This window comes from Fukomys damarensis, unplaced genomic scaffold (genome assembly GCF_012274545.1).
Source record: "Fukomys damarensis isolate Sample0158 unplaced genomic scaffold, DMR_v1.0_HiC HiC_scaffold_33, whole genome shotgun sequence".
NCBI lineage: Eukaryota > Metazoa > Chordata > Mammalia > Rodentia > Bathyergidae > Fukomys > Fukomys damarensis.
Window position 1 is genome coordinate 27,194,036 of NW_022900945.1, and position 27,984 is coordinate 27,222,019.

The 27,984-nt window shown below is 38.9% G+C and overlaps 1 protein-coding gene and 1 long non-coding RNA gene across 2 annotated transcripts in view; one reads left to right on the forward strand and one right to left on the reverse strand.

Moving 5' to 3' along the window:
- Abca4 (ATP binding cassette subfamily A member 4) overlaps positions 1-27,984 on the reverse strand; it is a 235,303-nt gene that overhangs the window by 113,008 nt on the left and 94,311 nt on the right. The window contains 9 exon segments of the mRNA XM_033758165.1: positions 17,934-18,111; positions 19,574-19,743; positions 19,987-20,061; positions 20,176-20,281; positions 21,372-21,404; positions 22,894-22,988; positions 26,930-27,093; positions 27,096-27,115; positions 27,854-27,952. Coding sequence (XP_033614056.1) covers positions 17,934-18,111; positions 19,574-19,743; positions 19,987-20,061; positions 20,176-20,281; positions 21,372-21,404; positions 22,894-22,988; positions 26,930-27,093; positions 27,096-27,115; positions 27,854-27,952 — 940 coding nt within the window.
- LOC117283998 lies at positions 20,314-25,733 on the forward strand. Its single transcript, XR_004515046.1, has 2 exons — positions 20,314-25,096; positions 25,690-25,733. It is a non-coding gene; the product is annotated as an uncharacterized LOC117283998 (long non-coding RNA).

Below are 27,984 nucleotides of genomic sequence, written 5' to 3' on the forward strand. Positions count from 1 at the left end.
AGTGCCTAGACAGGCTTCAGAAACATTCATGGATGAATTTTACTAGATAGTGTTTATTGAGCACTTTCTCATACTTTAAACAAAGATTATCGTACCTAATTCTTACTGCAATCTTAGTGAGGGTAGATCCTCACATTCTTGCTTTATAGATTTAAGTGAGGCTCAAGAGAAGGGAAGCGACATGCCTGTAGCTATATTTCTACTAAGTGAAAAAGCTGGGAATTACAACCACCCTGAACCTTCAATTATTTCAATTATGCTAGTTCCTGCCTACAAGTTGTGGTGAAAAAATTTTAAATTGGAAGAACGGTTATACTTTGCATTTTGGCCAAAAAAGTGTTACTGATTATAATTATTTAGTGTAATTACAGTAGATAAGCCACACTCCAGGCAAGAAAGGCTAAATGTATGCTTTATTGTGATTTTACTCATTTATTTAAAAGTATGATTTGTTGGTTTTTAGTGTATATACACAAAGTTGTGTGTCCATCAGTATCGTCAATTTTAGAATGTGTTTTCACCCCCAAAATCTGTCCAGTAAGAGTAATGCGTTATTTCTACTTATTCTCCCCTTCCAGCTCCACAAATCTTTCTATCTGTGTATATATCTCTGTTCTGGGCATTTCATGCCACCGGAGCCATACAATATGTAGTCTTTCTTGAATGGCTTCTTTCACTTATGTGTTAATGTTTTCAAGGTTCATTCAGGTTGTACCATGTATCAGTACTTAAGTGTTTTAATCGCTGAGTGAGATTTCATTGTGTGATTGTACCACATTGTATTTTTTCATTCTGTTTCCTTTGCAAAAAAACACTATTACTTAAAATGAGGGCCAGGGCTTTGGTTCAGTGGTTCTGCTGCATGCCTTGCAAGTACAAGGGCCCAAGTTCAATCCCTGGAACCAAAAGGAAAATGAGATTTGTATTGGTAAGTTTTTTTGCTGGAAATAAAGTTGGCAATTTATTTCTATTCTCTCAGAAAGTACTCCGTTGTCTGCAGTAGTCTTGCTGGGTAAATAAGGAAACCAGTACCTTTCCTGATGATCCTAAATATATTGTTTTATTTTTAGAAATTACTCCTAAGTATTTGGTACCTTTGATATATCTTAGTTTTATTATGTGACTAAAAATTTTTGTCACCTCTCTATTTTAATCAACACCATATTACCCATTTGTTTTGGATATGTTTCAATAATGAAGGTGATTTTTGTGGCTTGGATACGTAATTTTTTTTTCAGCTTTAATTGAGTTTATTGGTACATTTTAGGGATACAGTACAGTTACATTCATTGTTGGGATCTTGTACCTCTACATGACAAGTCTTGATTCTCATTTTTTCCCCTTACCCCTGCCCTCTCTTCACCCCCTCCTCCCCTCCCCATCTATAAACTTTATTTTCATCTTTTCATTATCTCACATTTTTTTCTTTTCCCTTAGTACCCTTCTCCTACCCATCCAACCTTCCCTACACCTTTAGCTCCTTTCTTCTCATTTCTAAATGAGAATCTTATTAGGATCTTATGTTTTATTGCAGATTATTCACACCAGGGAAACTATTCGGTATTTACATATGTGTGACTTATTTATTTCACGTAGGAGTATATCTTCAATATGTATCCATTTTCCTATGAATGAATCTATTTTCTCGTTCTTTATGGCTGAGTAATATTCCATTTTATAGAAAAACCACATCTTTATCCAGTTTTGGATACGTATTCATTTAGCTTTTTAGTTTAGTTTTGTTATTTTCTCATTTGATAATTGGAAATGGCTGTCTTGATTTTAGAATATACCAATAAGTTTGTCATTCAGGATTTTTTAAAATGTGGTAGATTTATTCTATAGGAGAGCCCTTTGCTGTACTGTAGCATTTTGTTTGATTTGACACAGTATGACCTGGCATCGTTGATCAGTTTTGCCTGCTTGGTTGGTTGTTCCCCTCCCTTTGGAGCTCTAATTTTTGTTATTGCCTGTGATCAGCTGGTTATGATTTCTCCATTCTGAGAAAGGCTAGGTTGTTCCTAAACTGCCTATATTTAGAAATGTCTTGCCTTGTGATATTCTGTGTACAGTCAGTCTCTGACTTACAGACATTGAAGATTTACAGATGTATTATATAAGGTTCTTAAGTATAGTGTATAAGACTCACTTTGTTGGAAAGCTACTGTAGTAAAAACAGCATGGGCCTGGCAAAAACAAAAAAACAACAGAACTGAGAATCAGTGAAACAGAATAGAGGATGCTGAAACAACTCCAAACACACTCTTTGACAAACAGGCCAAACACTTTCACAGAAGAAAGATAACCTCTTTAATAAATGGTGCTGGAAAAACTGGCTTTCCACATGCTGAAAATCGAACCTACACCTATATCTGTCACCATGCACTAAACTAAAATTGGAATGGATTAAAGATCTAAATACTAAAACAAACACTTAATCTGCTGGAAGATAGAATAGGTAAGACTCTTAAAGACATAAGTGTAGGCAAAGACTTTGTGAACAAAACCTTGATGGCACAGGATATATTACAAAGAATCAACAACTGGGATCACATCATATTAAAAATCTTTTGCACCGCAAAAGAAACAATGGAGTGAAGAGACAACCCTCAAAAAAGGAAAAAAATTTTACCAACTATTCCTCAAAGAACTGATATCTAGAATATATAAAGAAACAAAAAAAATTATATCCTCCAAATTTAAAGACCCAATCCAAAAATGGGTGTCTGAAATGAATAGATAGTTCTCAGAGGAAGTACAAAGAGCAAATAAATATATGAAAAAATGTTCAACTTCACTGGTCATTTGAGAAATACAAGTTAAAACAACGTTGATTAAACAACATCTTACTCCAGAAAGAATGGCCATCATTAAGAAATCAACCAAGCCGGGTGTGGTGGCACACACCTATAATCCCAGCACTGGGGAGGCTGAGGCAGGAGGATCACTGTGAATTGAAGACCAGCCTGGGCTGCATGGTGAGTTCCCAGGACAGTCTCAACTACATAGTGTGACCCTGTCTCAAAAAAAGAAAACAAACAAACAAAAAAAGCAACCAATAACACATGCTAGCACATCTGTGGGGGGAAAAAAGGGAACCCTTCTCCATTGTTGGTGGGAATGTAGACTGGTGCTACCATTATGGAGGTTCTTCAAAAAACTAAAACTAGAGATTGTCCTATTTGACCTAGTTATGCCCCTTCTAGGTTATCTTCTCAAAAGAGTTAAAAGTATCATACCACATCAATATATGTACACCCATGTTATGAGAAGCAGAATTTATAATAGTTTAGTCTTAAAAAACAACCCAGATTCCCATCAAAGGATGAATGGATAAAGAAAATGTATTATTTATGTACAATGGAGTAGTACTCTGTCATAGAGAAGGATAAACTAAAATGAATGCACCTCAAGATTATAATCTTAAGTGAAATAAGTTGGACACACATGCTTAAATATTGCATTGTTTCTCTTGGGTGAGAAACGCAAAGGGTAAATAAGCACCAAAATGGAGGATGGGTAATGGGGAGTAAGAAGAAAATGTTCAAAGGGAAAAGGGAAGAAGGGGGGAGAGGGCAGGAGGAAAGAAAGGGAGGGAATAAGAATAAATAAAACAAAAAAATGGAAAGAAAACAATAGAAACAAAGTTTTATAGAGCAGGGAAGTATTGAAGGGAAGGGAGGCGAATGGAGAAAAAAAAGATATATACAGATACAAATTCCCTATAATAATGAATGAGATCAGTGCGTATGTCACAGTGTACCAATAAAATTAATCTGAAAGAAAAGACGGACTTTGTCAGATTAGAAGTGAATCCGATTTAGGAATATTCTCTTGAATGGAACTCCTTCCTAAATTGAGGGCTGACTATATAGTATGGAAATTTTTTTTTTTTTTTTGGTATGGGATCAAACTCAGGACCTTGAGCTTGCAAGGCAGGCGGTGGCACCACTGAGCTAAATCCCCAGCCCAGGAAGATTCTTGTTAAAGGACATTTATTTTTAATTTTTAATTTTAATTTTAATTTTTTTTATGCTGGGGATCGAATGTGGGTCCTTGAGCTTGCAAGGTAGGCGGCGGAACCACTGAGCTAAATCCCTGGCCCTTAAAGGCCTTTTAGAAGCAGAAAATGCCTCGTGCATTATGATCTTATTTAAATTCTTGAGTTATTTGGATTCTTCATATTTAAAATACCAATCTGATCGTGACTACTATGATGTTTATTACCAACTTAATTTATAAAAAGTAAAACTTGAATCTGGTTGAAATGTATTACTCTCTTCTCATGCACCCTCTTCTTTAGGTCTAAACTAATTTAATGTTCACATATAGCTGCACGCATACGTAACCACAAAACTTTTAATGTGGGCATTCTAAAAAGAAAAGGAAGAATTTTTATTGATGCTCTTATTTTTAAGATTTATGGCCAAGTTGTCATTTATCCTGGCAAAAACTCTGAGCACTGACTAAAGAAGAGCACTTGTCATGAAAATGTACACTAGTATTAGACTTTATTTAAATAACTGTACAGAGATCTACAGTGGAATTTCAAATGTTGTTATGGGGGTTTGTGGAGAAAAGACTTTTGTACATAGACCTTTGCAGTTTTGGTGCAAGAGAGAGCAAGCCTTCTTCAGAAACAGATAATCTTCTGGAACTAACAAAAGTAAAACAACCTTGTTTCAATAGAGGCTCTGAAACTCGAACTTTTTCCTGTTTCCTGTGGAACCCAGGACCAAGACCTGAAATAATGAAAATCACTAGTGTGTTAGTTGGTCTCTTCATGCTTTTTGTGTCCATTCATGGTTTTGAGGAGGTGATTATAACCTGTAATGAATACTGGCTGCAGGTGAAAATTAAATGGAGGGCCCTTGGGAATACCTGGGAGCCCCAGCCTTCTGAACTGTATCTAGGGAATGGCTGGTTGTTCGCGGAAGGCCATTGGTTTATTTAGTGTTGTTGTTTTTAACCTGTCATTATGGGATTAATACTGAAGTGTGCACATGAGGTATTCTCATTCAAATTTTAGTCACTTCCCAACCAGCAAGTTCAGGGATCTAGTGTTACTTACCAATATCATGCTATATTCAAAGAACTTTTATAGTAACTCATTAGATGGAGAGGTACCCATAATAACCCTGGTACCTTGGCTGCTTCAAGACTGCGCTGCCTGTTGTAGGTTGACATATACCTATGAAAATCATCTTTTACCTATTTTAAATGAAAAACTTTTCTGAAGTCTGTACTTAGGATATTTTTGGTGTGAGGGGAGAGCTTCCTCAGAATTTTAAACTTGTAATGAAATTATTTTTAAAAGGTTGAACTTCTTTAAAATACCAAAAACCTCAAGCTTTAACTGAGATGAAACTTTCTTTATGACTGCAGGTTATCTATAGATTCCTATACATCAGTCTTCAAAATAACCTAGCTTAATGTATGTCTGGACTCGAATTCTGATTTATGTACATTCTTTTAGAGTATCTACTGGAGGATAATTTGCCATATTACCTGCTCATTTATTTCCTTAGAAGCTTTTTTCACAAAACAGTACTTGTTTGATTATATTTTTTTTTTTTTTTTTTTTTTTAATACCAGGGATTAAAGTCAGGACCTTGTGCTTGTGAGGCAGATGTCAGCACCACTGAGCTAAATCCCCAGCCCTTGATTATATTTCTATTACAGGATGATGCAGAACTACAGGGATGTGATAACAGTATTTGACGTATTTACATGTTTTTGTAATCTACATTTCATATTCTGCACGAAATGAAAACAGACAAGTAAGAAAAAAGAAACTGAGGAAATTACAAGAGAATAATCTTCCTTACTTATATAACTGATAGACCCAAGTAGTTAGATGGGGATGAGTTATTGTAGACTTTAATGAGTTATTTTAAAAGTTTCAGACTAGGCATACTGTCACACAGTTGTAATTTTAGCACTTGGGAGGCTCAGATGGGAGGCTTGCCTCAAGTTCAAGATCAGCCTGATGTATATACGAATTCAAGGCCACCCTGAACTCCATAGCGATGGATGCCCTGTCTTAAAAAAGCAAAAACACGCACAAAACAATAACAACAAAAAAACTGTTAGTGTGATACCTCTTGTTATCCTCATCTTGCAGGCAAGGAAAGCTTTTTAAAGTGAAGAATGTTAGGTTGAATGAAGGAATAAATATTCAGAAACATTTAATTGCATTGGTATTAAGTCTCTAGAGCCTAGACTTTTAACTATATGCTAGGAGGTAAAGATAAAAGGAAGAATTCTTCACAGAAGTCTTGGTGTTGATTTTTGGAGATCTGTGGCACAATTCTTGTCTTATGTAATGTTGCAATTCCTGAAATGATTTAAAATGCACTTTGGAAACTGGTAACAGTGATACTCATTGGGAAAGGACACCCTATGAGAAGGGAATAATACAAATTAAACGTTGGGGATTCAAACATATTCATGTATTATGAGAAGGGAATAATACAAATTAAACTTTGGAATACAAACATATTCCTGTATTATGTAATTCTCCAAATAGTTTTTTAAACTTCCATGGGAACTTGTTTAAAGGATTTTTATTTTAATTTTGTGTAACAGCACCCTATATTTTTGTGTATCTGTCCACTTAGATACAGTGTGCCCAGAGACTTCTTTCATTTTACTATGGTTTATATAAGGTGATGGAGTGCTATCATAGTATTTGATCATTTTTCCTCTCCCAAGCGTTAGCTTTCATCTAAGCCCTAGAACAATGCTCAGAACTGAAACTATTGTAAAAAGTGAGAAGACAGTGTTTCTCCTACCAGGTGCATCTCTGCTTTTTAAACTTCTTATTGAAATACACCATAAATACAAAATTATGCACAGGTCATAAGTTAGTACGTTTTCACACAGTCACTACATTTGTATAAAGCTTTTGCTTTTAGTTGATATTAAATATTCTTGGTAAGTGTAGATGGTTGTTTACCAATTTTCTAAAAACACTGTTCTTACTACAAATAAAACCAAGACCATGCCAACTTTCAGGAGGGTTTATTTGTATTTTGGGGGATATTTCTACCTAAATAAATAAAGTATTTAAATAAAATATTGAGGGATTTTTGCACCAAAATATTTTCTTGATTACTTTTTGTGTGTCATGCCTACAAGTGGTTTATTTACACGTTACTTAATGCTTACAGTTACTTTAGAAGATTTTTTTCCCCCAGAACCAGGGATCAAACTCAGGACCTTGCACTTGCAAGTCAGGTACAGTGCCACTGAGCTAAGTCTCCGTCCTAGAAGATATTTTTGTCTTTAGTTAGACAGAAAAAAATAAAGCCTTGAGAGTTAAGTAATTTCCCTGAGTTCAAATACCCCAGGAATAGTGGAGTCTGACCTTAGATAAGAGATGGAACATTTAGCTTTTAAATACTATTTTTACCATGTGTATATGTAGCTCATTGCTACATGGTAAAATATTGTCAGACCCTGTTGTGAAAGAGCAAGGTATGCTAAGTTTTCATTTTGTGTGTGTGTGTGTGTGTGTGTGTGTGTGGTTTCTTTTTGTTTTGTTTTCAAAATCAAAGGTGAAGGAAGTCATTATAAGAATAGATCAGAGGTCCTCAAAGCATTGCTTTTATAGGGGTAGGCTTTGGGACCAAAGTTTGATCTGAAGGTGGGCACAGGAATTTGTCTCAAAGGTATGATTCCAGTTTGGTTTGTTTGGAGAAGGCTTAAAGTCAAGAGCTTTTGAAGACGGTGAGGAATAAGGTGCCAGTGCACTCTTGATTTTTTTGTCTTGATGTGGAGATGCTGTATGAATTACTTCAAAGTATGTTCATTTTGGCACGTGTCATTAAAAAGAATCTGCATTGAGAAAAAATTTAAAGATTGTTTTTCACCTGCTTTTTGTTTCAGGAAAACTTTTTTGTATTTCATTTTAAGCTGTCTCATAGAGAATCTTGGCAGGATATTTCACAATTACCATGTAACAGATTACAGATTGGCAAACAAGTTACGTGAAAGCTTTTCTTCTTTTCTATATTCGAAAGTCTGTTGAACAAACTTATTTACTTAATAGACTTGAAATGGCTTGATTTATAATTTTTTAAAGTCTGCTGAGCACCTTGGGTGGTACTATCTCCAAGAAACAAACAAGCTTAGTTAGGGGACATAATATTATACTCTTGTTTGTTTGTTTGTTTTGGTACCAGGGATCGAACTCAGGCCCTTGCACTTGTGAGGCAGGCGCCAGAACCACTGAGCTAAATCCCCAGCCCTATACTCTTTATATTGATTAGTTCTCTTTTTTAAAAAATTCATTAAAGTTATTGGTACATTTTATACATTAGTATACAGTATGATGACATTTATTATTGGGAATTTGTACCTTTACATGATATATCTTGGTTCTTATTTTTTCCCCATTCCCCTGCCCTCCCTTCAACCCCTCCTCCACTTCTTATTTACAAAAAGTTTCCATTTTTTTTCCTTTTTTATATTTATTCCTTTCCCCTACTCCTCCCCCTCTCCATTCCCTCCCCCCCTTCCAGATTGGACCTTTTCTTCCTATTTCACATACTTTCCTTCTCTCTCTCTCTCTCTCTCTCTCTCTCTCCTTTTTTTTTGTTTTTTGAGTCAGGGTGTCACTATGTAGTTGAGACCAACCTGGAACTCGCTATGTAGCTCAGGCTAGTCTTAAACTCACAGTGGTCCTCTTGCCTCAGCCTCCTGAGTGTGTGTGCACCACCATGCGTAGCGTTTCCTTCTCATTTTAACTTGATGTTTTTGCCACTATATGATCACAGCAAATAGAAGCAATATAGTGAACACTGTTGAAATTGTGGTAACTATCTGTGTTCTGCTAAAGCTTGGTTTAATTTTTAATGCTGCTAAAATGTTTGCTAAAATTTATTTTTCACGTGTCCTTAATCATAATTAATTGAAAAGGGAAATGGATATATGCATTTTTTTCTCTCTGGAGCTGTTAAAACCTTTAATAATGTTACAAAACAGAAGAAAGTCAGTTATCATCACTAGTTTAATTTGCCTCTAAAATTTCATGCTTAGAAAGCTAATCTTTGACATTTTAATTCTCAGAGAATTTCACTCTCTGTTCCCCGTGGTACATGGTTTATTTGGGTTCTAATCCTAAAACAAAAGTAAAAAATGATACAAAAGTGTCAAACAGCAAAATATTTCATAGTATATCTATTGGGATTATTAGCATTCCAGACATTGGCATGAATGATTAATTCCAATTTAGGGAATTAGAGCAATAGTTCTGAATTCTGGGTGCAAATTGGGCTCTCTTGGGAACCTAATCATGGGTCCCTATTTCTAGATATTCTGTTCTGCTTAATCCCTTGAAAGATATTAATTTTTTTTAAATATTTCCCAGTGTACAGCCAAGATTAAGTACTGGTAGAATTTAGTGATGTTTTCTAATTCAAATAAAAATTAGGAACTGGAAATGTGACTTAGTGGTAGAGCATTTGCCTAGCAGGCACAGGGCCCTGAATTTGGTCCTTAGTATGGCTAAAAATAAAAATAAAAAAAGGAGAAAAGATGCGTAATTATTCAAATAAGAGCTTCTAGAGATGTTTGGAGAGTCAATGTTTTTTTTTTTCCTCATTGAATTTATTGGTATTTTTTAAGTATACAGTACAGTTACATTTATCCTTGAGATCTTGTACCTTTACATGACACATTTGTTTCTCATTTTTTTCCCCATACCCTGCCTTCTCTTCCCCTCTTCCCTCCTCCCCTATTTACAAAGACTTTATTTCCATTTTTCCCTTTTCTCATATTTTTTCTTTTCCCTAGCCTTTTATACTTACTTCATCTATACCTTCTCTTCCTATTTCACCTTGTCAGCTATACAATTTGGAGAGTCAATTTTAAAAGAAGTAGCCCACCAAGTAGAATGTAATATTTTTGTTAGGGCATCATGAAAAATTATGTTGACATCTTCATTCCTTAAAAGGAGACAAGAGGGCTGGGGATTTAGCTCAGTGGTTCTGCTGCCTACCTTGGCAAGTGCAAAGACCTGAGTTTGACCCCTGGTACCCCCAGTAAAAAAGACAACAGATTTAATTACTGCCTCATTAGTGTTGCAGTCTTTAAAAAAGGTCGTCTTTCTCTGTTACCCAGGTTGGCCATAAATTCCTAGGGTCAAGTGATCCTTCTGCCTCAACTTGGATTATAGGAGTGCAATACTACACTCCTTTAAGCTGCTTTTTAAATAAATCTTGGAAGGAATCTGGTAAAAATTATGTAGAAAAAGCTAAGGTGGATATGTTTTGGTTTTTGGGAAAGAAAATTGAAGAGTAATGTCTAGTCAATTAAAAAACAAAACTTAGGGTCAGGCACTTAGCTCTGGGGTTCTGTGCCTGCCTTGCAAGCACAAGGTCCTGAGTTCAATCCCTAGTACTCAAAAGAAAACTGAAAGCTTAAATTTATTTCCATTATGAGTTGAATTGTGTACCTCTCACTCCCATTCATATATGATACCTCAAAAGGTGGCCTTATTTGGAAATAGGGTCACTGCAGATGTAAGTAGTTAAGATGAGGTCATATTGGAGTAGGACATAATATAATTGGTGTCTTTATAAAAGGGGAAATTTGGATGTAGACTTAGAGAAAACACCATATGAACATGAAGACAGCCATCTACAAGCCAAAGAGAGAGGTCTAGAACAGATAGACGTGCAGAAAGAATCAATCTGCCATCATCTGGACTTCCGGCGTCTAGAACTCTGAGATAATGCATTTCTGTTGTTTCAGACATTGGATTTGTAGTATTTATTAAGATGGCCCTAGCAAATGAATATATAAATCCTGATATTTTATGTATTTTAAAAAATAAGAATCTTAGAGGACTCAACATTGAAACTTTAGCATGCCTTCATTGGTGGGAGATGCCTGTAATCCTAGCACTCAGGAGACTGAGGCAGGAGGATTACAGTAATTTCAAGGCCAGTCTGTACTACATATATATAGTGAGTTCAAGACCAGTCTGAACTACCTAACTATATCCTGTTTAAAAAACAAGTAGCTGGACATGGGTGGCACATGCCTATAATCCCAGCACTCAGGAGACAGAGACAGGAGGATCACTGCAAATTCGAGGCTAGCCTGGGCTACATAGTGAGTTCAGGGCCAGCCTGAACTACTAAGTGAGACCCTGTCTCAAACACCCCACACACAACCAAAGTTGAGAACCAGTTCTCTACAAGGGATTTTACAACGTGTGTGTGTTGAAGTTTTTAGGTTTCTGATGACTACATACTACTTAGTCAGCTACTGATCAATCCCATTTAAAAGACAGTTTATCCTGGGCTGGAGATGTAGTTCAGTGGTGAGACTGCCTGCCTTGCAAATACAAGGTCCTGAGTTTGATCCCTGGTACAACAAACAAAACAAAACAGTTTATCCTGAGCCCAGATCTCAGCAGCTAGAGTTACAGGAGTGTGCATTTTCTTTCCATTTATGGTATAACAATGGAATGTCTTTCCAGTAACATGAGAGGTATTTCCTAGATGTATTATATATATAGAGATTCAGGCCTTGTGCCTAACTATTCATATTCTTTGTTTTTTGTTTTTTGTTTTTTTGGTTACGGGAATTGAACTTGGGTCTTTGCGCTCATAAGGCAGGCGGTGGAACCACTGAGCTAAATGCCTGGCTCTACCTATTCATATTCTTAATGGAGATCCAGAAATAACTTGTTACATATTGAATAGTAGCACTCAAGAGAAATTAGAAGTGAACTACTTAGAATATACATCCTCATTTCAGTGTGGCCCATGCTTTTCATGAGCAGAGCAAGTTCTGAGTGATCCTGGTACGTATCTTATGAATTGAGAGGAACTGGTTATACCAAGTTATGAGAAACTCAGACAAGGTATCCCCTGGAAAAGATTACATTAACGCTGTACCTGCCCCCTCAAACACAGCCTTTCTAAATACAGCCAAACGATGCAGACAAAACATGACCGCAGCATGTTTAGGACTTACTGTAATAGTGTATCGTTAACGAAAATGGATCTTGGAGTCAGTTCAGGTTAGAGTTCTAACGCTTGCTGGCTATTTGACTTATAGTAAAAAAAATAAATAAAGTTTTTTTTTCTGGAACTGGGGATCGATTTCAGGACCTTGCACTTGTGAGGCAGGTGGCGGAACCACTGAGCTAAATCCCCAACCCAAATCAGTATCTTTCTTTTTTTTTTGTACTGGGGATTGAACTTGCGACCTTGTACTTTCAAGGCAGACAGCGGAACCACTGAGCTAAATCCCTAGCCCTGACTTACAGTACACTTTGGTTATTCCTCAGTGTTTGAGAAGGATTTGTTTCAGGACCTTTGCATATACCAAAATCTGCAGACACTGATATATTTTACATAAAATGGTAAGTTGTTTACATTCAGTGTATACAATCCTCCTATAGACTTCATCTCTACAATACTTACATATCATCTCATGTAAATGCTATGTAAGTAATTGTTGTAGTGTGTTATTTAGGGAGAAATGACAAGAAAGTTCAGTATTTTAAAATATTTTCAATACACAGTTGGTGTAATTAGTGCATTTAGAACATTATAAGGATAGGGTGAGTGGCCTGTATTTCCCAACTTCCTTCTAGTTTCCCTTGTATATAGAATAATCTAGTGTATCTCTGTCATAGAGATTTTGTAGCAGAGTGGTAATCCATGCAAAGCAGTGAGCACAATGCTGCATGCTATTTATTAAGTTAGGCTAGCTAATAGCAGTAGCAAAGGCTGCAGACAGTGACCACTGTGCATGCTGCTTCCTTTATTCTTTGCATAAGAATAAATAATACCTTCTGTTATAATGTTCAAAGCTCAGACAGTTTTAGAATCCATAGCTTTTTATGGTCCTGGGCATTGAACCTAGGGTCTCATACTAGGCAAGCTGTCTGCCACTGAGCCACATCCCTGCCTACAAGCCATTTTCACTACATACTGTGGCATTCTAAATCATAGCATTGTGTCTCCTTTCAATATTAATTAAGCTTTTGCTCCAGAGTAAACATTTTCTTTCTCCTCTTGTACTGAATATTTTCTTTCCTTTTTCTGTGTGTTGGTTATAGTACTAGGGAGAGAACCCAGGAAAACTTTACCACTGAGCTACATTCCCAGCCTGAAATTTTTCTTAAGTAGTTTTAAAATTAAGTTATTTGAACTGAAATTAAAATGATTTTTTACAACTTGCCTCTAGGGAGAACTGTGAAGTAGAAGTAGCAATGATTATAAGTGGCATTTTGACAATGTAGTCTTGGGACTTGTAAATTCTGGGGAAAGATTTATGAAGCCCTCCAGCCTAGCTGCAAACTTAGTAGAAGAGAACAAAAAAGAAAATAATAATCATCTATAATTATTTGAAACTTGGGAACAATATAGATTGAGATAAAATTATAGCAGTATCCCTTTTAATGTCTGCATTCTTACTAGTTTATGTCCAGGTTCCAGTAATCAGCTAGGTTAGACGGGGAGAAATACTTTGGTTTTATTTGGGTGAGGACTACATCAGTGAATTGCACTTGACATACCTCAGTCTCTTTTTAGTGGATGACTTTGAATAAGATTCTTCACCTGATTCCTTGTCTTTCAAAGGATAGAGTGATGAACTTTGTTCTTACCTTGTACATAGGATTGTAGCAGCAGAAAATGAAATTGTGAAAATTATTGAATTCTAGTGTCAGTCTCAGTAGAAGACTAAGTGCTTAAGCTGAGCTCTCCATAAATGTTCAATCTGGGTTAGATTTCATGACTACTAATCACCTTTCAAGAAAGGGACAAATGTGTATGTTTTGCTTTGGACATTTTATATGATGTTTGCTTGATTGCTTCTGGAGGAGTGTGATCCACAGTATAATTTTTGAGTCCCTTTTTGTTTTAAAACTAATTTTGTAATTTGAGCAGCTAGTTTCTTCTGAATAAGTTCCTCTTTTTTGAAATAGGAAGAAGCATTGTGAAATAAAATGATCCAAGTGTGCCTGAGGGTACTTTCGGGTTGTATCCATAAATTTGAGAGCATAGCATTCTTGAAGACAATGATAGTGTCTGTTTAGTACCTGTAATATATATTACATTTAGGTAATTAAATTCCTATGAGAGCAGTAATAATAATTTTAATTGCGACTGCTTAATTATAATGAAACCATATATAGCATATTTAAGGAAAATACCTATTTAAGAAAGTACTTCATGGGGAAATGTTAAGATAGAAGATGTTGCTGAGCACTTGCACCCCTGTAATCCTAGCTCTTGGGAGACTGAGGCAGGAGGATCATTGTGAGTTTGAGTCCAACCTGGGCTACTCGTTGAGGGGCCAGCGTGGAAGACAAAGCAAGACCCTGTCTCAAACAAAACAAAACAAAACAACGTTAAGGTATCATCCCATAGTACACTTATTAATTACAAAAGGAAAAGAATACCGTTATAGTGGAGAAATGTCATCTTACTTGAGTGATCAAAGTTAGTATCCTTAGCAGTGGAACAAATAAACATTTTGGGCTTCCGGACATGAAAGATTTTATTTTTTGTGGATTTGGGAATTGAACCCAGAGCCTTTGCCCTCAACTATATCCCCAGCTTTCCAGCCCTTACTGATTTTTTTTAAATTGTGGGTCTTTGTGAGTTGCTAAATTGCTCAGTTTGGCTCAAATTTGTAATCCTACCTTAGCCTCCCAGAGTGCTGGGATTACAGGCGTGTATCACCAGACCTGGCTGTATGATTGTGTGTATGTGTGTGTTTTGAGGGGGAGTTGAACCAGGGCCTTTTCACTTAGCTACATCCCTAACCCTTTATTCATTTACTTACTTTTACTTACTTACTTACTTACTTACTTACTTACTTACAGGATCTCTCTCTTAGAGGCTAAATTCCCCAAGCTGTGCTCAAAATTGTGATCCTTCTTGCTCAGCCTCCAGTATGCTGTCATTACAGGCATGTGTCACCATGCTCAGCTATGCAATATATTTTTAAGGACATAACATTGCTGCTTTAGTATTCTTACCAAAAATGCTTAGTGACTAATCATGAAGAAATACCAAATTTAAATTGGAGGGCATTCTATAAAACAAATGAGCTGTTCTCTTGAAAGTGGTAAGAAAGATAGATAGAAGAATGATAAAGAATGAAAGATAAAGAATGAAGAATTGTTCCAAATTATAGAAGATGCTGTTCCAGACAAAAGGAACAGTCATTAAGAACCAGGATATTTGATGAATGAAACCAATCATCTTAAATCAAAAGATTTTTCTCATTCTTTTATGAAGAACATTAGTAAGATATTTGGGGAGAGGCTGGGTATTTTGCTCAGTGGCACTGCACATGCCTTGTAAGCACAAGGTCCTGAGTTCTGTCCCTGGTACAAAAAGAATAAAGATGTTTGGGGAAATTTGAGTAAAGTCTTTAGATTAGATCATAGTTTCAATGTTGACAGCATCAGGTTACTTTCCTGTTCTACTTTTTAGAAGATAATCTTCATGTATTTCAGAAATAAAAAGCTTATGCACTAGAAAAGAAATCACCAACAGAGCTGAGAAAACCTACAATGTGGGGAAAAAATTTTGCTAGCTGTTCCTCAGAGGTCTACTATCTAGAATATATAAAGAACTGAAAAACATCAGACCCCCCCAGATATAAAAAGATCCACTTCAAAAATGGGCATCTGAAATGGACAAAGAAATAAAAGCAGTGGATAAACATATGAAAAAATGTTTAACATCACTGGTCATTGGAGAGGTGCAGATGAAAACAACGCTAAGTTTCCACCTCACCCCAGAAAGAATGACAGCTATCAAGAAATCAACCAGTAACAAATGCTGGTGGGGTTGTGGCGAGAAAGGAACCCTTCTCCATTGTTGGTGCGAGTGCAGACTGGTTCAGCCACTGTGGAAGTCAATATGGAGATACCTCAAAAAATTAGGATTAGAAGTCCCATTTGACCCAGCTATTCCTCTTCTGGTATCTTGCCCCCAAAATGAAAAGAATTATACCACAGTGATATATGCTCACCCATGTTTATAGTGGCCCCCTTTGTAATAGGTAAAACTTGGATACAGCCCAATTGCCCATCACCTGGATGTCCATGTGTGTGTGTGTTTAATAAAATGGAGTACTACTCAGCCATAACGAATGAGAAACTAGAGACATAGCTAAATGGGTGCGCTTTCAAATCATACTTTTTCTTTTTTTTTAAAGCAATACTCAAGTGAAATTAATAAGACACACGTGTAAATCCTGAATAGTTTCTCTGATATGAAAAACTAAAAGTATAAATAGGATTTAAATACATAATTGATATTGTGTAATAGGAAGGAAAGGTCTCAACGAGTAGGGGAAGTGGGAGGCGTAGGGAAAAGGTAAGGGAAAAGAAAAAATATGAAAAAAGGAAAAACATTGAAACAAAGTCTTTGTAAATAAGGAACGGTGGAGGGGGTGAAGGGAGGGCAGGGGAATAGGGAAAACCATAAGAACCTAGATACATCATGTAAAGGTAGAAGATCCCAATGATGAATGTAATTGTATACCTAAAAAGTATCGATAAACTTAATGGGGGGGAATAAACAATGCAGTAGTTTGGGTTAAAGAAGCAAGTATGTCTGCCACTTTCAGACAAATTAAAAATATCAGGACAAAATGATAAATAGATGTTATTAAATATTAAAATTGGGGTAATGTGGCTTAAGTAAGGTTGGATGGAAGTTCTTTGTGTTATTTTTGCTATTTCCTAAGTCTGAAGTAATTTAAAAATAAAAGGTAGAAATAGTAGCTTAATGAGATTTGTCACTGATTTTTTACTAGGTTGTAAAAGCCCTCTGTGTGTCAGTTTTCTCAGCTGTTAAATGGGGTGGTTGGACTAAGTTAAATTTTAAGGGTACTTTCAGTTCTAAAATTCTGTGATTTTATAACCAGACATTATCAATAATTTATATTGTTCCTACAGTCATGCTTGAAGAGAACAATTATTATGAGAGTCAAAAATGGTGTTTAAGCAAGGCTCTGTGGCAAGTGACAGTGTGGTATTCATTAAACTCAGATTTTTTCCCCTGCCAAAAAACTTTTATGGACATTTTATTTAGGGCCAGGGATTTAGCTCAGTGGTTCGGTGGCCTGGAGTTCAATCCCCAGTACCAAAAAAAAAAAGAAGAAGAAATTTTATGTAATTGTATATTTCATTTGTATGTCACTTCTTGGTTCATACTTAAGCATTAATGATATCTTACTATTATGGTTTTGGTTTTTTGTTTTTTTTTGGTACTGGGGATCAAACCCAGGACATTGCGCTTTTGAGGCAGACGCGGTTCCACTGAGCTAAATCTCTGACCCATTATTAGTACTTTATATCAGTTATAAATGTGTTTGACAGGGCTCCCAATGTAAGCTTGGTGATTAAGACTCAAGATTAGCAATGAAAGTTTATGTGGTATAGATATATATTCTGTGCAGCGTAGGATTTTCAACATAAGAGTAGCAGATGGTATAGACACTTAATGGAAATTGTAAAGTATTTTTGGGTTATTTCTGCAAACAGAACTTTGTTAATCCTTTGTCTTCTGTCATCTCCCCCTCCTTCACCCCTAACAGCTTGGCGATCCGCTATTTTTCCTGCTGTAATTGTGGAACATGTTCCAGGTGCTGATATTCTCAGTAGTTACGCTGGTCTAGCCTGTGTGGAAGAGCCCAATGACATGATTACTGAAAGCTCACTAGATGTTGTGAACCCTACCCAATGGGTATTAAGCTGTCCCTGTAGCCCCTTGAGCTCCTCACTTCTTTCTAGTAAGACATCAAAGGTCAGAGACACAGGGCTGACAGCCCAGCATTTCTGGCAGCCCCAGCCATGCAAGACCCCTTCCCTGCTGGGTCTCTGCCGTCAGAGTACACACAAGTAGAAGGGTGCCGGAGGTGAGGGGAGATCTGACACTCACAATGTCCCAGAAGAAGTTGGTCAGCCAGTAGGTGGTGGGACTCACTCCACTGATGAACTGGAGGTGCTTAGCTTTAGTCACCCTCTCTTGGATGAAGTAAAGAACAAAGCTGGCTGGGATGAAGGACATGGCGAAAATCACACAGATGGCAACCACAGCATCCACTGAAGTGGTCAGCCTACAGCAGGACCAGAGATGGGGAGAAAGAGGGGTGAAGAAGGAGGAGTAGAAACAGGAGAAGGTCTGAGTCAGGCTCTGGGGAGTCCTTACCCGACTCCAAGTTCTGACCTGCAGACTCCCTGAATGTAGTCTAAAGCCCATTGTCCCTCTGAACCACCCTTATCAATCTGGGTCACAGCCAGGTGGACATTTATGAATTGCCTTTCTATTTCATGTGGCTATTTCTAGACAAGCTTTCATTTTATTATGTATTCTAGTTATTTGTTACAGTAGATAGAAATAGTTGTTCATATTTATCTCAGATACCATAATGTTCTTTTTAGTTCTAATAATTTGTTTATAGATTCTCTTGGGTTTTCTATGTAGATACCATATGTTTTGTGAAATTTATATCTTTTGTTGAAAAGAAATAAATTATCTTACTCAATCACATCTTGGAGAAATGTTCATAATACAAACCAAATTGGAAACAGAATAGGAGAACTAATACTGACACTGGGCTCTGTTCACCCTGGCTGAGAGCTGAAATGCAGCCTGAAGTTAAGTACAAGCAGAACCATATGTACAAACTGTGCTGATAAAACTCCAGATAAACTCCGGAGGGTGTCATCTACACACACAATGAGCACAGAATCTTCATTGGACAGAAACACAACAAGTTTTTGTAAGAAATACCTTAAACTATGTAAGGTTAGAGATAGTAAGTTCTTGAACCTCTATTGTGTAAATTTTAATTTAATGAATATGTACTGTTTTATGATCACAGAGAACTGCTCTTGTAAATTTCATATTCAAAAGATTTGGCAGGAAGTACAGAAACTTGGGCAGTTGAGGGCTCCAGAAGGTGTCCAGAGACTCGATGCCACTGGGCATGTTTATTAGCACTCAGGGTCTTCTGGGATAGTAAAATGAGGATCCTACCACCTTACAGAAGTTTGCAGTAACAAAGACACTCCTACCAACCCTTCCTCCACATAGCCTCATAGAAAGTAAGTGGTGCAAACATCTTAAGACTGATATTTTTTACTGCCTGATGTGTAGAAGCCTGAACTTGAGGAAGGCAAAGATTTACGAACAGCTCCAAGGGATGACGATCTGAGGGAAATTACCAGAATCAAAGATAATTATACCTGGGGATACAATTCACTGAAATTTCCCAGGCCCCTGGCAATCATTTCTCATATGGGCATAGAGAATGTTGGTGTAAACCTCAGGAATATCTTGTTATCAAGAGTTGAAAGGAAATATTTGGAAACCTTACTTTCCAAATAAATGTAGGAGAGAAAGAATGGCCAAGTAGTTTGGTCTACAAAGTTCATGAAAGTCTTATGCTCTTATGTGCCTGATCAAAGAGCTTTGTCTTCTAGCCCAGCACTTCAAGGAAGTGAAAATCCTCTTGGGTAGCCAAAAGAGTGGCAGAGGGGATAAGAGAGCTGTGAGGCAGGGCCGTGGTGGCTTACACTGTAATCTCCGAGAGCTGCTCCTTGGTCAGGTTCAGGGGCTGGCTGATGACGGTGATTCCGTGCTCCTCCAGGTCTCTGTCCTGAGGCAGGCTGGCCCAAAGAATGGCATTGTGGGCCACGTTCAGGAAGCTGACCAGGGCATGCCAGCCTTTGTTGTTAAACCACACCTAGAAGGTAGAAGTGAGCTTTGTCAAGCCCTGCTACATCCCGAGTTGGCGCTAACACTAGCTGTTTAAAGAAAAAATTAGCAACAGGAAAGTGTGTGAGAAGAAGGAAAGGTTTGGAAGCTGGAAGATGTTCCTTTGTAAATTTCAGTTGGAGGATGGAATCCAATTAAGCTGGGAAAATGAGAATAAAATAATGGTTCACATGAATTTTTAGCTCTAGTGCAAATTATTCAGGTCAAATACCTTAATGTTGTCTTCAGTTTGAAGATGTTTGATGAAATCAGACATTTCTCTAGAGACTTCTCTGGTGATAGGGCACTAGGAAACCATAATAAACATGCAAGATGCCCCCCAAACATTCATAATAACTTCTATTTCATTATGATTAAGCAAATCAAAACTCCTACTCAAATCTCCACTCTACTTACATACCCCACTCACATTCATTATCTGGCCAAGGTCACTTAAAAAACCAACAAGTGCTTTCCCAGTGATGGGGAGAACCAGCAGCTTTCCTCCAGTGGAAATTCCTCCATACCTGTGAGGCAACAAGAAGCCCTCAGGTAAGTGAGATGAATGTCATGCTTACCAGCAGCTCTCTCAGTTTTAGTAGGAAAATGTGTACTTTGGGAAGAATTGTCTGGGATAGCAAGCAACACTGTTCTACTTTACAGACTATCTCTTTCTATCTCTCTGTCTCTTTGTCTCTCCTTGTCTGTGTCTCTCTCTCCTCTCTGCTTCTGTTTTCATCTCTCTTCCCTACAGGTATATTCTGGCCATGTCCAATCACTGAGCTCCAAGTGGTTCCTGTTGATCGGTGTGTTTGCCTTGCAGGCTGCCGGCTTCCCTGGGTGCCCTTCCCTTTCTTCAGCATCTGACCAACTCCATCTCCCCTTTCATGTGTCATCCCTCTTTGATGTCTTCCCTCACTCTCCTTCCTCCCCAACCAGTGATTGGTCTTCTGTGCACCTCAGTGCTTTGCTGAGATACCACTTGTGATACCGCTAGATGCTCCTTGGTCTCAGTAAGACACCCCTCTGGGTGCCTCTCAGTCCCTGCCCTGAGTTACACAGCTCCAACCGTCTCCTGCCTTGACTCTTTTCTACCTTCTTAACTGGGTGCCTGGTCTTCAGATCCATCCTTTGTGATGCTCTGAAGTCTCAAGCGATCACGCTGAAAAGAGTTATCTGTGCATGTCACCAGTTTAAAACTCTTTGAAGGAGAATAAAAAACCAACTCCTCAATGAAACAAAATTAATTTGCTAGTAAAGCACAGCAGAGAAGGATCTTATTTCTCAAGGCCTTGCCCTTTTGCCCCCACTTACTGCTTCAGTGGTGGCCCCCTAGTTTCCTCTAGGGGACATTTCCAAAAACTGGGTTTCACTTTTGTGGTCCAGAAGCCACCCAGAAATGCTAGGCATCAGCCTTGCACCATTGTGCCCAAAGTCCCAGGTCCTGAGGGAGTCTGGGAGGCAGCTCACTCAGAATACTCCCTGAAGATTCTCCAAACATTTGAGTCTCCAGGACATCAGGGCTGGGCCAGACCCACTAAGACTTAACAGGAATCAGCTAAGGAGTATCTAGGCTTATAATATGAGACTTCATTTCTTATAGAAACAGTCTCTTACCTTTATTCATTGACCCAGAATTTGCTTTTTAGGCTGAAATCCAAAATAAAATCATACAATAAATACCATAAGTAGTAAAATTTTGTTTCAAGTCATTGAGATGTCTTAGTCTCTAAAGACATTTTTGCATTTCCTGATGTCCAAGCAATGTGGAAGCCACCCAGTCCAGAGGCTAAGCCTGAATAAGTGTGCAAAGACCCATCTTTTCTATCATTGGCTCTCCTAGTCATATTCTACCTGCTGGACTTTCTAAATGGCCCTGTAGTTGGATCCCATGTGAGACCAGCAGGCCCAATCCAGATTCAGAAAGCATGGTAATGACGATGCCACCATAGACTGAGGCCTACCCTATACAAACGAGACTCTGACGTTGTTGGCACACCTGGAGGGAGTTCTGACTCCCTCCTCAGTTTAGAATTAAGAGGCTGAGTTTCAGACAATCAGAGGTTAAATGACAAGATAGGAAACTGATGGACATCAGCTCCATGCCCAGGGTTTAAGCCTGTGAACTAGTATTGTCATCAAACGTTAAGCGTGCACGCACATATACAACATCTGAAATTCTACATTGCAAATTTGCAGCTGAGAACAAAGTTGAGAGTAATTTATTGCATTACTGAATAAACACTATACACTTTGCTTTTATTTTGGATTTTGGATGGTGTTCTTGATTTTGCTAACTTCTGATTTTGATTTGACTCTCTTTCCAGCAGCTTTTTTCACCTTCTGTGGTATTTTCAAGTTATTTCAGTTTGTTTACCCCTTATTCAGGGCTCTGGTGGGGGAAGCAACTGAAAACATTGCTGAAAATAGACAGTATGCTCTATTTTAAAACTGTGGAGCCAGGGGGATTGGATCACCCTTGCTTAGGATCTCTCCCAGCATGCTCTGGTCAGGCTGCCTACTCCTATAGGGGTGCTGAAGGCCTTCCATCCCAGACATTGGGCCTGATAAGAGCAGCTGCAGAACGGAGAAGCCTAGATACTTACTGAAGAGTTCATGGGAGTTTTCAAGGGCAGTGATAACTCAGGGAGTAGGTGACTGAAGCTTACCATATAGCCCTTTGCCTGGGCACTCCCTCAGACACTCCCCACTACCTTTCCTATTGGGGTCTGCTCGGCTCCTTTCTCCTTTTCTGTTTTTTACTTTTTCTTCTTTCTTCTCTCTTTTTCTCTCTACCTTTTCCCTCTTTATTTGCTCTTGTCCAAACTTAGTCCTTTTAAACAGTTAAAATATAAGGCTACATTATTGAATAAAGTCTCTGCATTTTAGGTAATACTTTTAATAGTGTGCAGCTTAAACTTTGCTTGCCTTAAACATAAAAACACAAAATTAATATTAAGTGACATCTTACTTGTATGTGCCTCAACTGCTTTTTCCTTTGAATGAAGCCCTCTCATTTGAAAAAGAAAACATCCCACTTCCCCCATCATAGATACAATGAGAGTAAATTACTTTCTGTCCCTAGCCAGTTTTGACTTCAAGGAGCTGGGATGAAAAGTAACAAAGTGTCCCTTCTTACCTGTTTCTTATAAGAGCAGGATACGTTTTTACCAAGTAGTCAGAAATGTTCCTGTGGGTAAGGTCTTGTAGGATTTCAGTGCTGCCCTGTGTTCTCTGAAGCAATGAGACACTCACATTAATAACTTTGGAATTTGAGTCTTTACAATTTGTTAAACTGCTGTTCTTCTCCAAACATTATTTATGGACTCATCTCCTGGGAAAATACAAAATAAAGCACTGGCATCTGCCTCGTTGCCCCATCAGTGGTGTGGGAGTTATCTTAGGTCCCTTTTTCCCTCGGTCCATTGACAAGATAGAATAACTTAACTCCAAAATAAATTCCCAGCCCATGTGATTATCTAGCTTCGACTTTTTCCAGTTCGTGTGCATTTATCCAGTTCCAATCATGCAGACCTCACCTAGGCCTCTAGAAAACTTCCAAAGTGTCTCCCTTACTCCACCTGTCCCTCTATGTTCCATTCTCCACCCAACAGCCAGATGGAGCTTTTAAAGTTCAAATCACACCTCAGTCACCTTGCTTACCACTCTCCAATAAACCCTAGTGTCAAATCCGATCTCACCATCCAGGTGCTGTGGCCCCTCGCCATCTGGCCCTGCCTTTCCCGAGATCACTTGCCACCCTCCCATTGCCCTCACCCATTCCCTCTAGTTTCTCAGTGGTCGCCTCTCCTTTCTGACCTGGCTTCACATTTGGTGGTTCACCCTTCCTGAAAGCTACACACTGCCACCTCTCAGCTGAAATTTGATTCATCCGAGCAGAATCTCTGTTCCTGGCTCCTCTCTACAGTCACACATACTGTTGTGTTGCCTTCGTAGTGCTCATCCTCACATGAGACTTGCCTTCTGAAGGGCCCATTTACTGTTTCTATTACCCCTCATGTGGTACCATTTCATGGTTAGTCTCTGACCTGTTGGCTGCTGTGGCCCTGGCACCCAAATAGTTCCTGGCATACAGCTGTCACCCAAATATTTGTGACATGAATGAAATAATATGAATAGTACTTTATAATTTATAAACCACTTCAAAATACATCTAGGGCCAGAAGCCAATTAATCCAAAAGATTTTGGAGAATTAAAAAAAAATGCATGAGTTTGGCCTCCAGATGGCAATATACCTTTGTATTTAGGGACACATAGTATTTACTGAATTTTTTGTGTTAGCTGATTTCATACCCCAATCATGAACCTTGGGCAAAAGCATTCACTTTGTCTACGGTGCCACCCAGGGGTTGGTGGAATTTTTGGTGGTGTTAAAGCCACCACCATTATGCATCATTCTTTTCATCTTCATACACTTTCCATCTTCTTTCTCTTTACCATCTGCCTGTCCCCCTGCTATTCACTTTCTCATCTTGTTTCTCTGCTAGAACTAGCATCTACTGAATGATTGCTGTGTGCACTATGTTAAACACACAGTTTCACTTTGTCCTGATACTTTTTTTTAAAAAAATCAGTACATATTTGCAGTCCATGCAGTGTACAATCATCTTGGGGAGTGGGCGCATGAAGAAGAATTCTTACTTCAATTTACAGACAGACAAACTGAAGTCCAGAAAGGTTGGCTGATTTGCCCTGGCTTACAGGACTTGTAGGTTGTTGGCCTGGGTTAGGAACTTGCATCTGTCTGGCTCCAAGGCCCTTGCTCTTGCCACTCTGTAACCTGCTTCTCAGGCTGACAGTGGCATCCAGAGAAACTGCCACCCTGCCTCGGTGCAATTGATGCTGGGATAGTTTATAATAAGCCATTTTTAAAAATCATGTCAAAACAAAATCTTGTCACTTATGCTAGAAGCCAGGGACAGAGCACTTCCAACTCAGGACTCATCATCATTGAAAGAATTTTAGAGAAGGAAGGGATCCTAGCAAACACCCCATTTTCCAGACTAAGAATATTTACTACTTCTGAATCAGGCCCATACCCTCTGCCCTTATTCTAGGCAGAATGGGAGTGTACATTGAATTAATGGTTGTGTGTGTGTGTGTGTGTGTGTGTGTGTGTGTGTGTGTGTGTGTGACAACAGTGCCAAGGCAAATGTGCAGCATTCAGTTTTACTCCAAAGAGGAAATGTAAGATTAAAAGAAAATAATAGGAACTGGTCTGCGTTTTCTAGCCCTTGACTCTAATGGCTTGTTAAATTTCCCCACAGGGACCAGGGATCAACGCTACTGAGAAATTTTAACCTGGGCAAGCAGCTTCAAGGTAATGCTCCGTTTAGGAACCAAAGCACCATGCAGCTTGGCCTGGCCTTCTCTCCCTCTCCCAGCCAACAGCTTAACATGCAGTGTCCCAGCTATGGGGTCCTGTTGCTGTAGCCACAGGGACCCTCAGCAACTTGGCTACAAACCAAGCAGAAGCAAAACTCCCTCTTTGGGTACTCCCTCTTTGAGATGAGCTCCTGGAGTCCTTTTGGATCCCAAGATGCTACAGTAATGGAGTTGTGATTCAAAGAGAATATGTTGCTTGAGAAGTAAAGGTGTATGCTTTAGGATATTAAAAAGGTGAGAGATTGACATAGAACCCTTTATAAGCCAGCAGCTGTGAGAGATGCTATGGTGACATTTAGTTGTTGCCCCAAATCTGCTCTTCCTCTTGCCATTGGAAGAGCTTTCCTCGTTGGCTCCAGACCACTCCGAATAAGGACTACAGCCCCAAGTCGCCCTGCGGTGAGGTTCTGGCCACTGACTTAGGAGTGGAAGTGCTATTTGGTGCCTTCTGGAAGCCTTGTGAACATTTGTCCATATTTCCTTTCTTTTTTTTTTATCCCTTCTTCCATCCTGCTGCCTGGAAAGTAGATTCTGCCATCTTGATATGAGTTGGAGCATGGAGAAGCAGAGGGATATCATGGGCCACCCAGATGGCAGAAAAATAAACTGTCTTGTTTTATCTCCTGTTGTTTCGAAGTTGTCATCATTTGAGTTGATTCTAGTTCTAAATAAATTACTTACCCACATTATTTCATCAACTAATGAATGTGGCATTATTCATAATAATGAGCTTCACTTCAGCTTCTAGCTTCCAGACAAGGAAATGAAGAAGGCAAGTAACCAAGTCAAGCGTCTTTCCCCTTACACCCCTTCTGCCCATCTGGGAAATGTTCATTCTCCGACAGATCATGAGAGGAGCTATGCAAGGCTATTATGTGCAAGCCTGCTGGGAGGACATTGCCAAGCAGAGAAAAGTGAAGCTTCCCTGGCCACTTCCCTTCTCTGAAATGCTCAGGAGAGCCTCCCTGCTGTCCAGAGTGCAGAACTGTCCAGAGCACAGTCAGTGACACTCCTGTGACAGATGTGCTGCAGGTTATGCCTGTGTGGGGTGCGAGTGCACACGTTAAATTCACAGCACATGGAGGCTTCTTATAACACCACTGATAAGTGTGTGAGTGCATTAACATTTGAATGTAATAGCTTCGTAGCCTTTTGGCTAAGATCAAGTGTAACATTTGAATGTACATCACCTCATTGTTAATAATGCAGAAAAACTGAAAACCCAAATGACCAACAATAAAGGTTAGTTAGCTAAATAAAGTAAATTCAAACACTACAATAGTCTGCAGCTGTTAAAGTGGCACAGATGTATATTAAATGTCACGGTTGTGTGTTCGTCATATGTCAAAGTAAAATATTTTGAATATGATCCTGTTTGGGTGGATAAAAATCAAATGTTATTGATGGTTACCTCTAAGTGATGATTTTTTTCCCTGACTTATCTGTGTTTATTATTTTTTTTTGTGATGAGAGTGGATGATCTATATAATTTTTTAAACTTTGAAAACATTTTCTTACTGAACTGAATAGGAAGTGTTTGGTGGAAAATGAAGCTTTTGGTCAGTGATATCCTGCAGGTGGCAATGCCAAGGGCCTCTGGGAGGTGCCTTTGAAGGAGCCAGGGAGCCTAGTTTGGCCTGCACCCACCCACCTGTTAGTTGGAAATGTTATTCGGCTACAGGCTCAGAAAGGAACAGGCACCCCCTTCACACACCATGCCTGGCACTGCCTGCAGATCAGGGCTGGTTTCCTGAGGGGGCAGAGGTACCTGTGGGGGTGGGAGCCCCCCGGCACCTTCAGGGCACTCAGGTAACATGGTGAGCTTCTCTCTGGTGCTGCACTTGCAGGAGGGTGAGGGGTTGGATGGCGTCCACTTCTGCTTCTGAAATAGGTGAGTGATGTTCGGCGACACAGAGGGAGTCTTCCAGGGGTTGAGTTGCCACAGGGGTACTCCCTCATGGAAAAGAGGAAGGGAATCCACAATCAGTTTCAAAGTTGATTTTTTTAAAAACTTACTTGGAAGAAAAAAATAGCACATAGCTCTCTTTCTCAGCCTTTCACCCTCAGCAGAGCATTTCCTTCTCCTGTTGGAGGTTCAGTTATGCTCAATACTAAGGCTGATTGACTAGGTGCGGGGCTAAGAAGTAACTAAGTAGTTTGCAGACTTTCTTATCTCCCTTTTTTCAATGCGAGAACAATAAAAAAAGAATTATAAACTAGTATAGCTTGGTCCTTACTGATAGAAAACTTGGATGAGAGAAGTTAAAATTATATTGAATTTGTGGCATTCCTGGTAGATTTCAACTCTCCTTCATAATTCCCTTCTCTATACGTACACCAAATTGAGAGCTGGCCATAGAAGTAATTAGTGCCATTTGAGGTCCAATTACACAACAGCATATCCTTTGCCATCCTCCTGTCCTTGTTCAAAGGCCTTTCAAGTAAGTTTTGGGAATCATATGTCAACTGAATACAGAACTACAATTCTGAGAAAGATAGATGTGTCCAGTAATGCAAGGACTTCCTGGGAGGGAGGAAAGGCCTCTGCACACAAGGCTGAAGAAAAGCTGGTTAGGTGCTGGCCAGAGATGTGGAAGTGATGTGTGTAACACAAGATTAGAGGGGTCTCTCACAACCCAGACCCCACTCTCAGGAGTGGATGGTGCTAGGGGAGGGGAGCTCAAGGACTTACAGAAGCCGCTGTTCCTTCAGGCAGCGGTTGCCAAAGCCTGGCTTGTTCAGGAGGACGTCTGCCAGCACTGCAAGGCGCTCACTGCCAGGCTCGTCCATGCTAGACCGAGGGAGAAAGGCTTATCTAGTGGT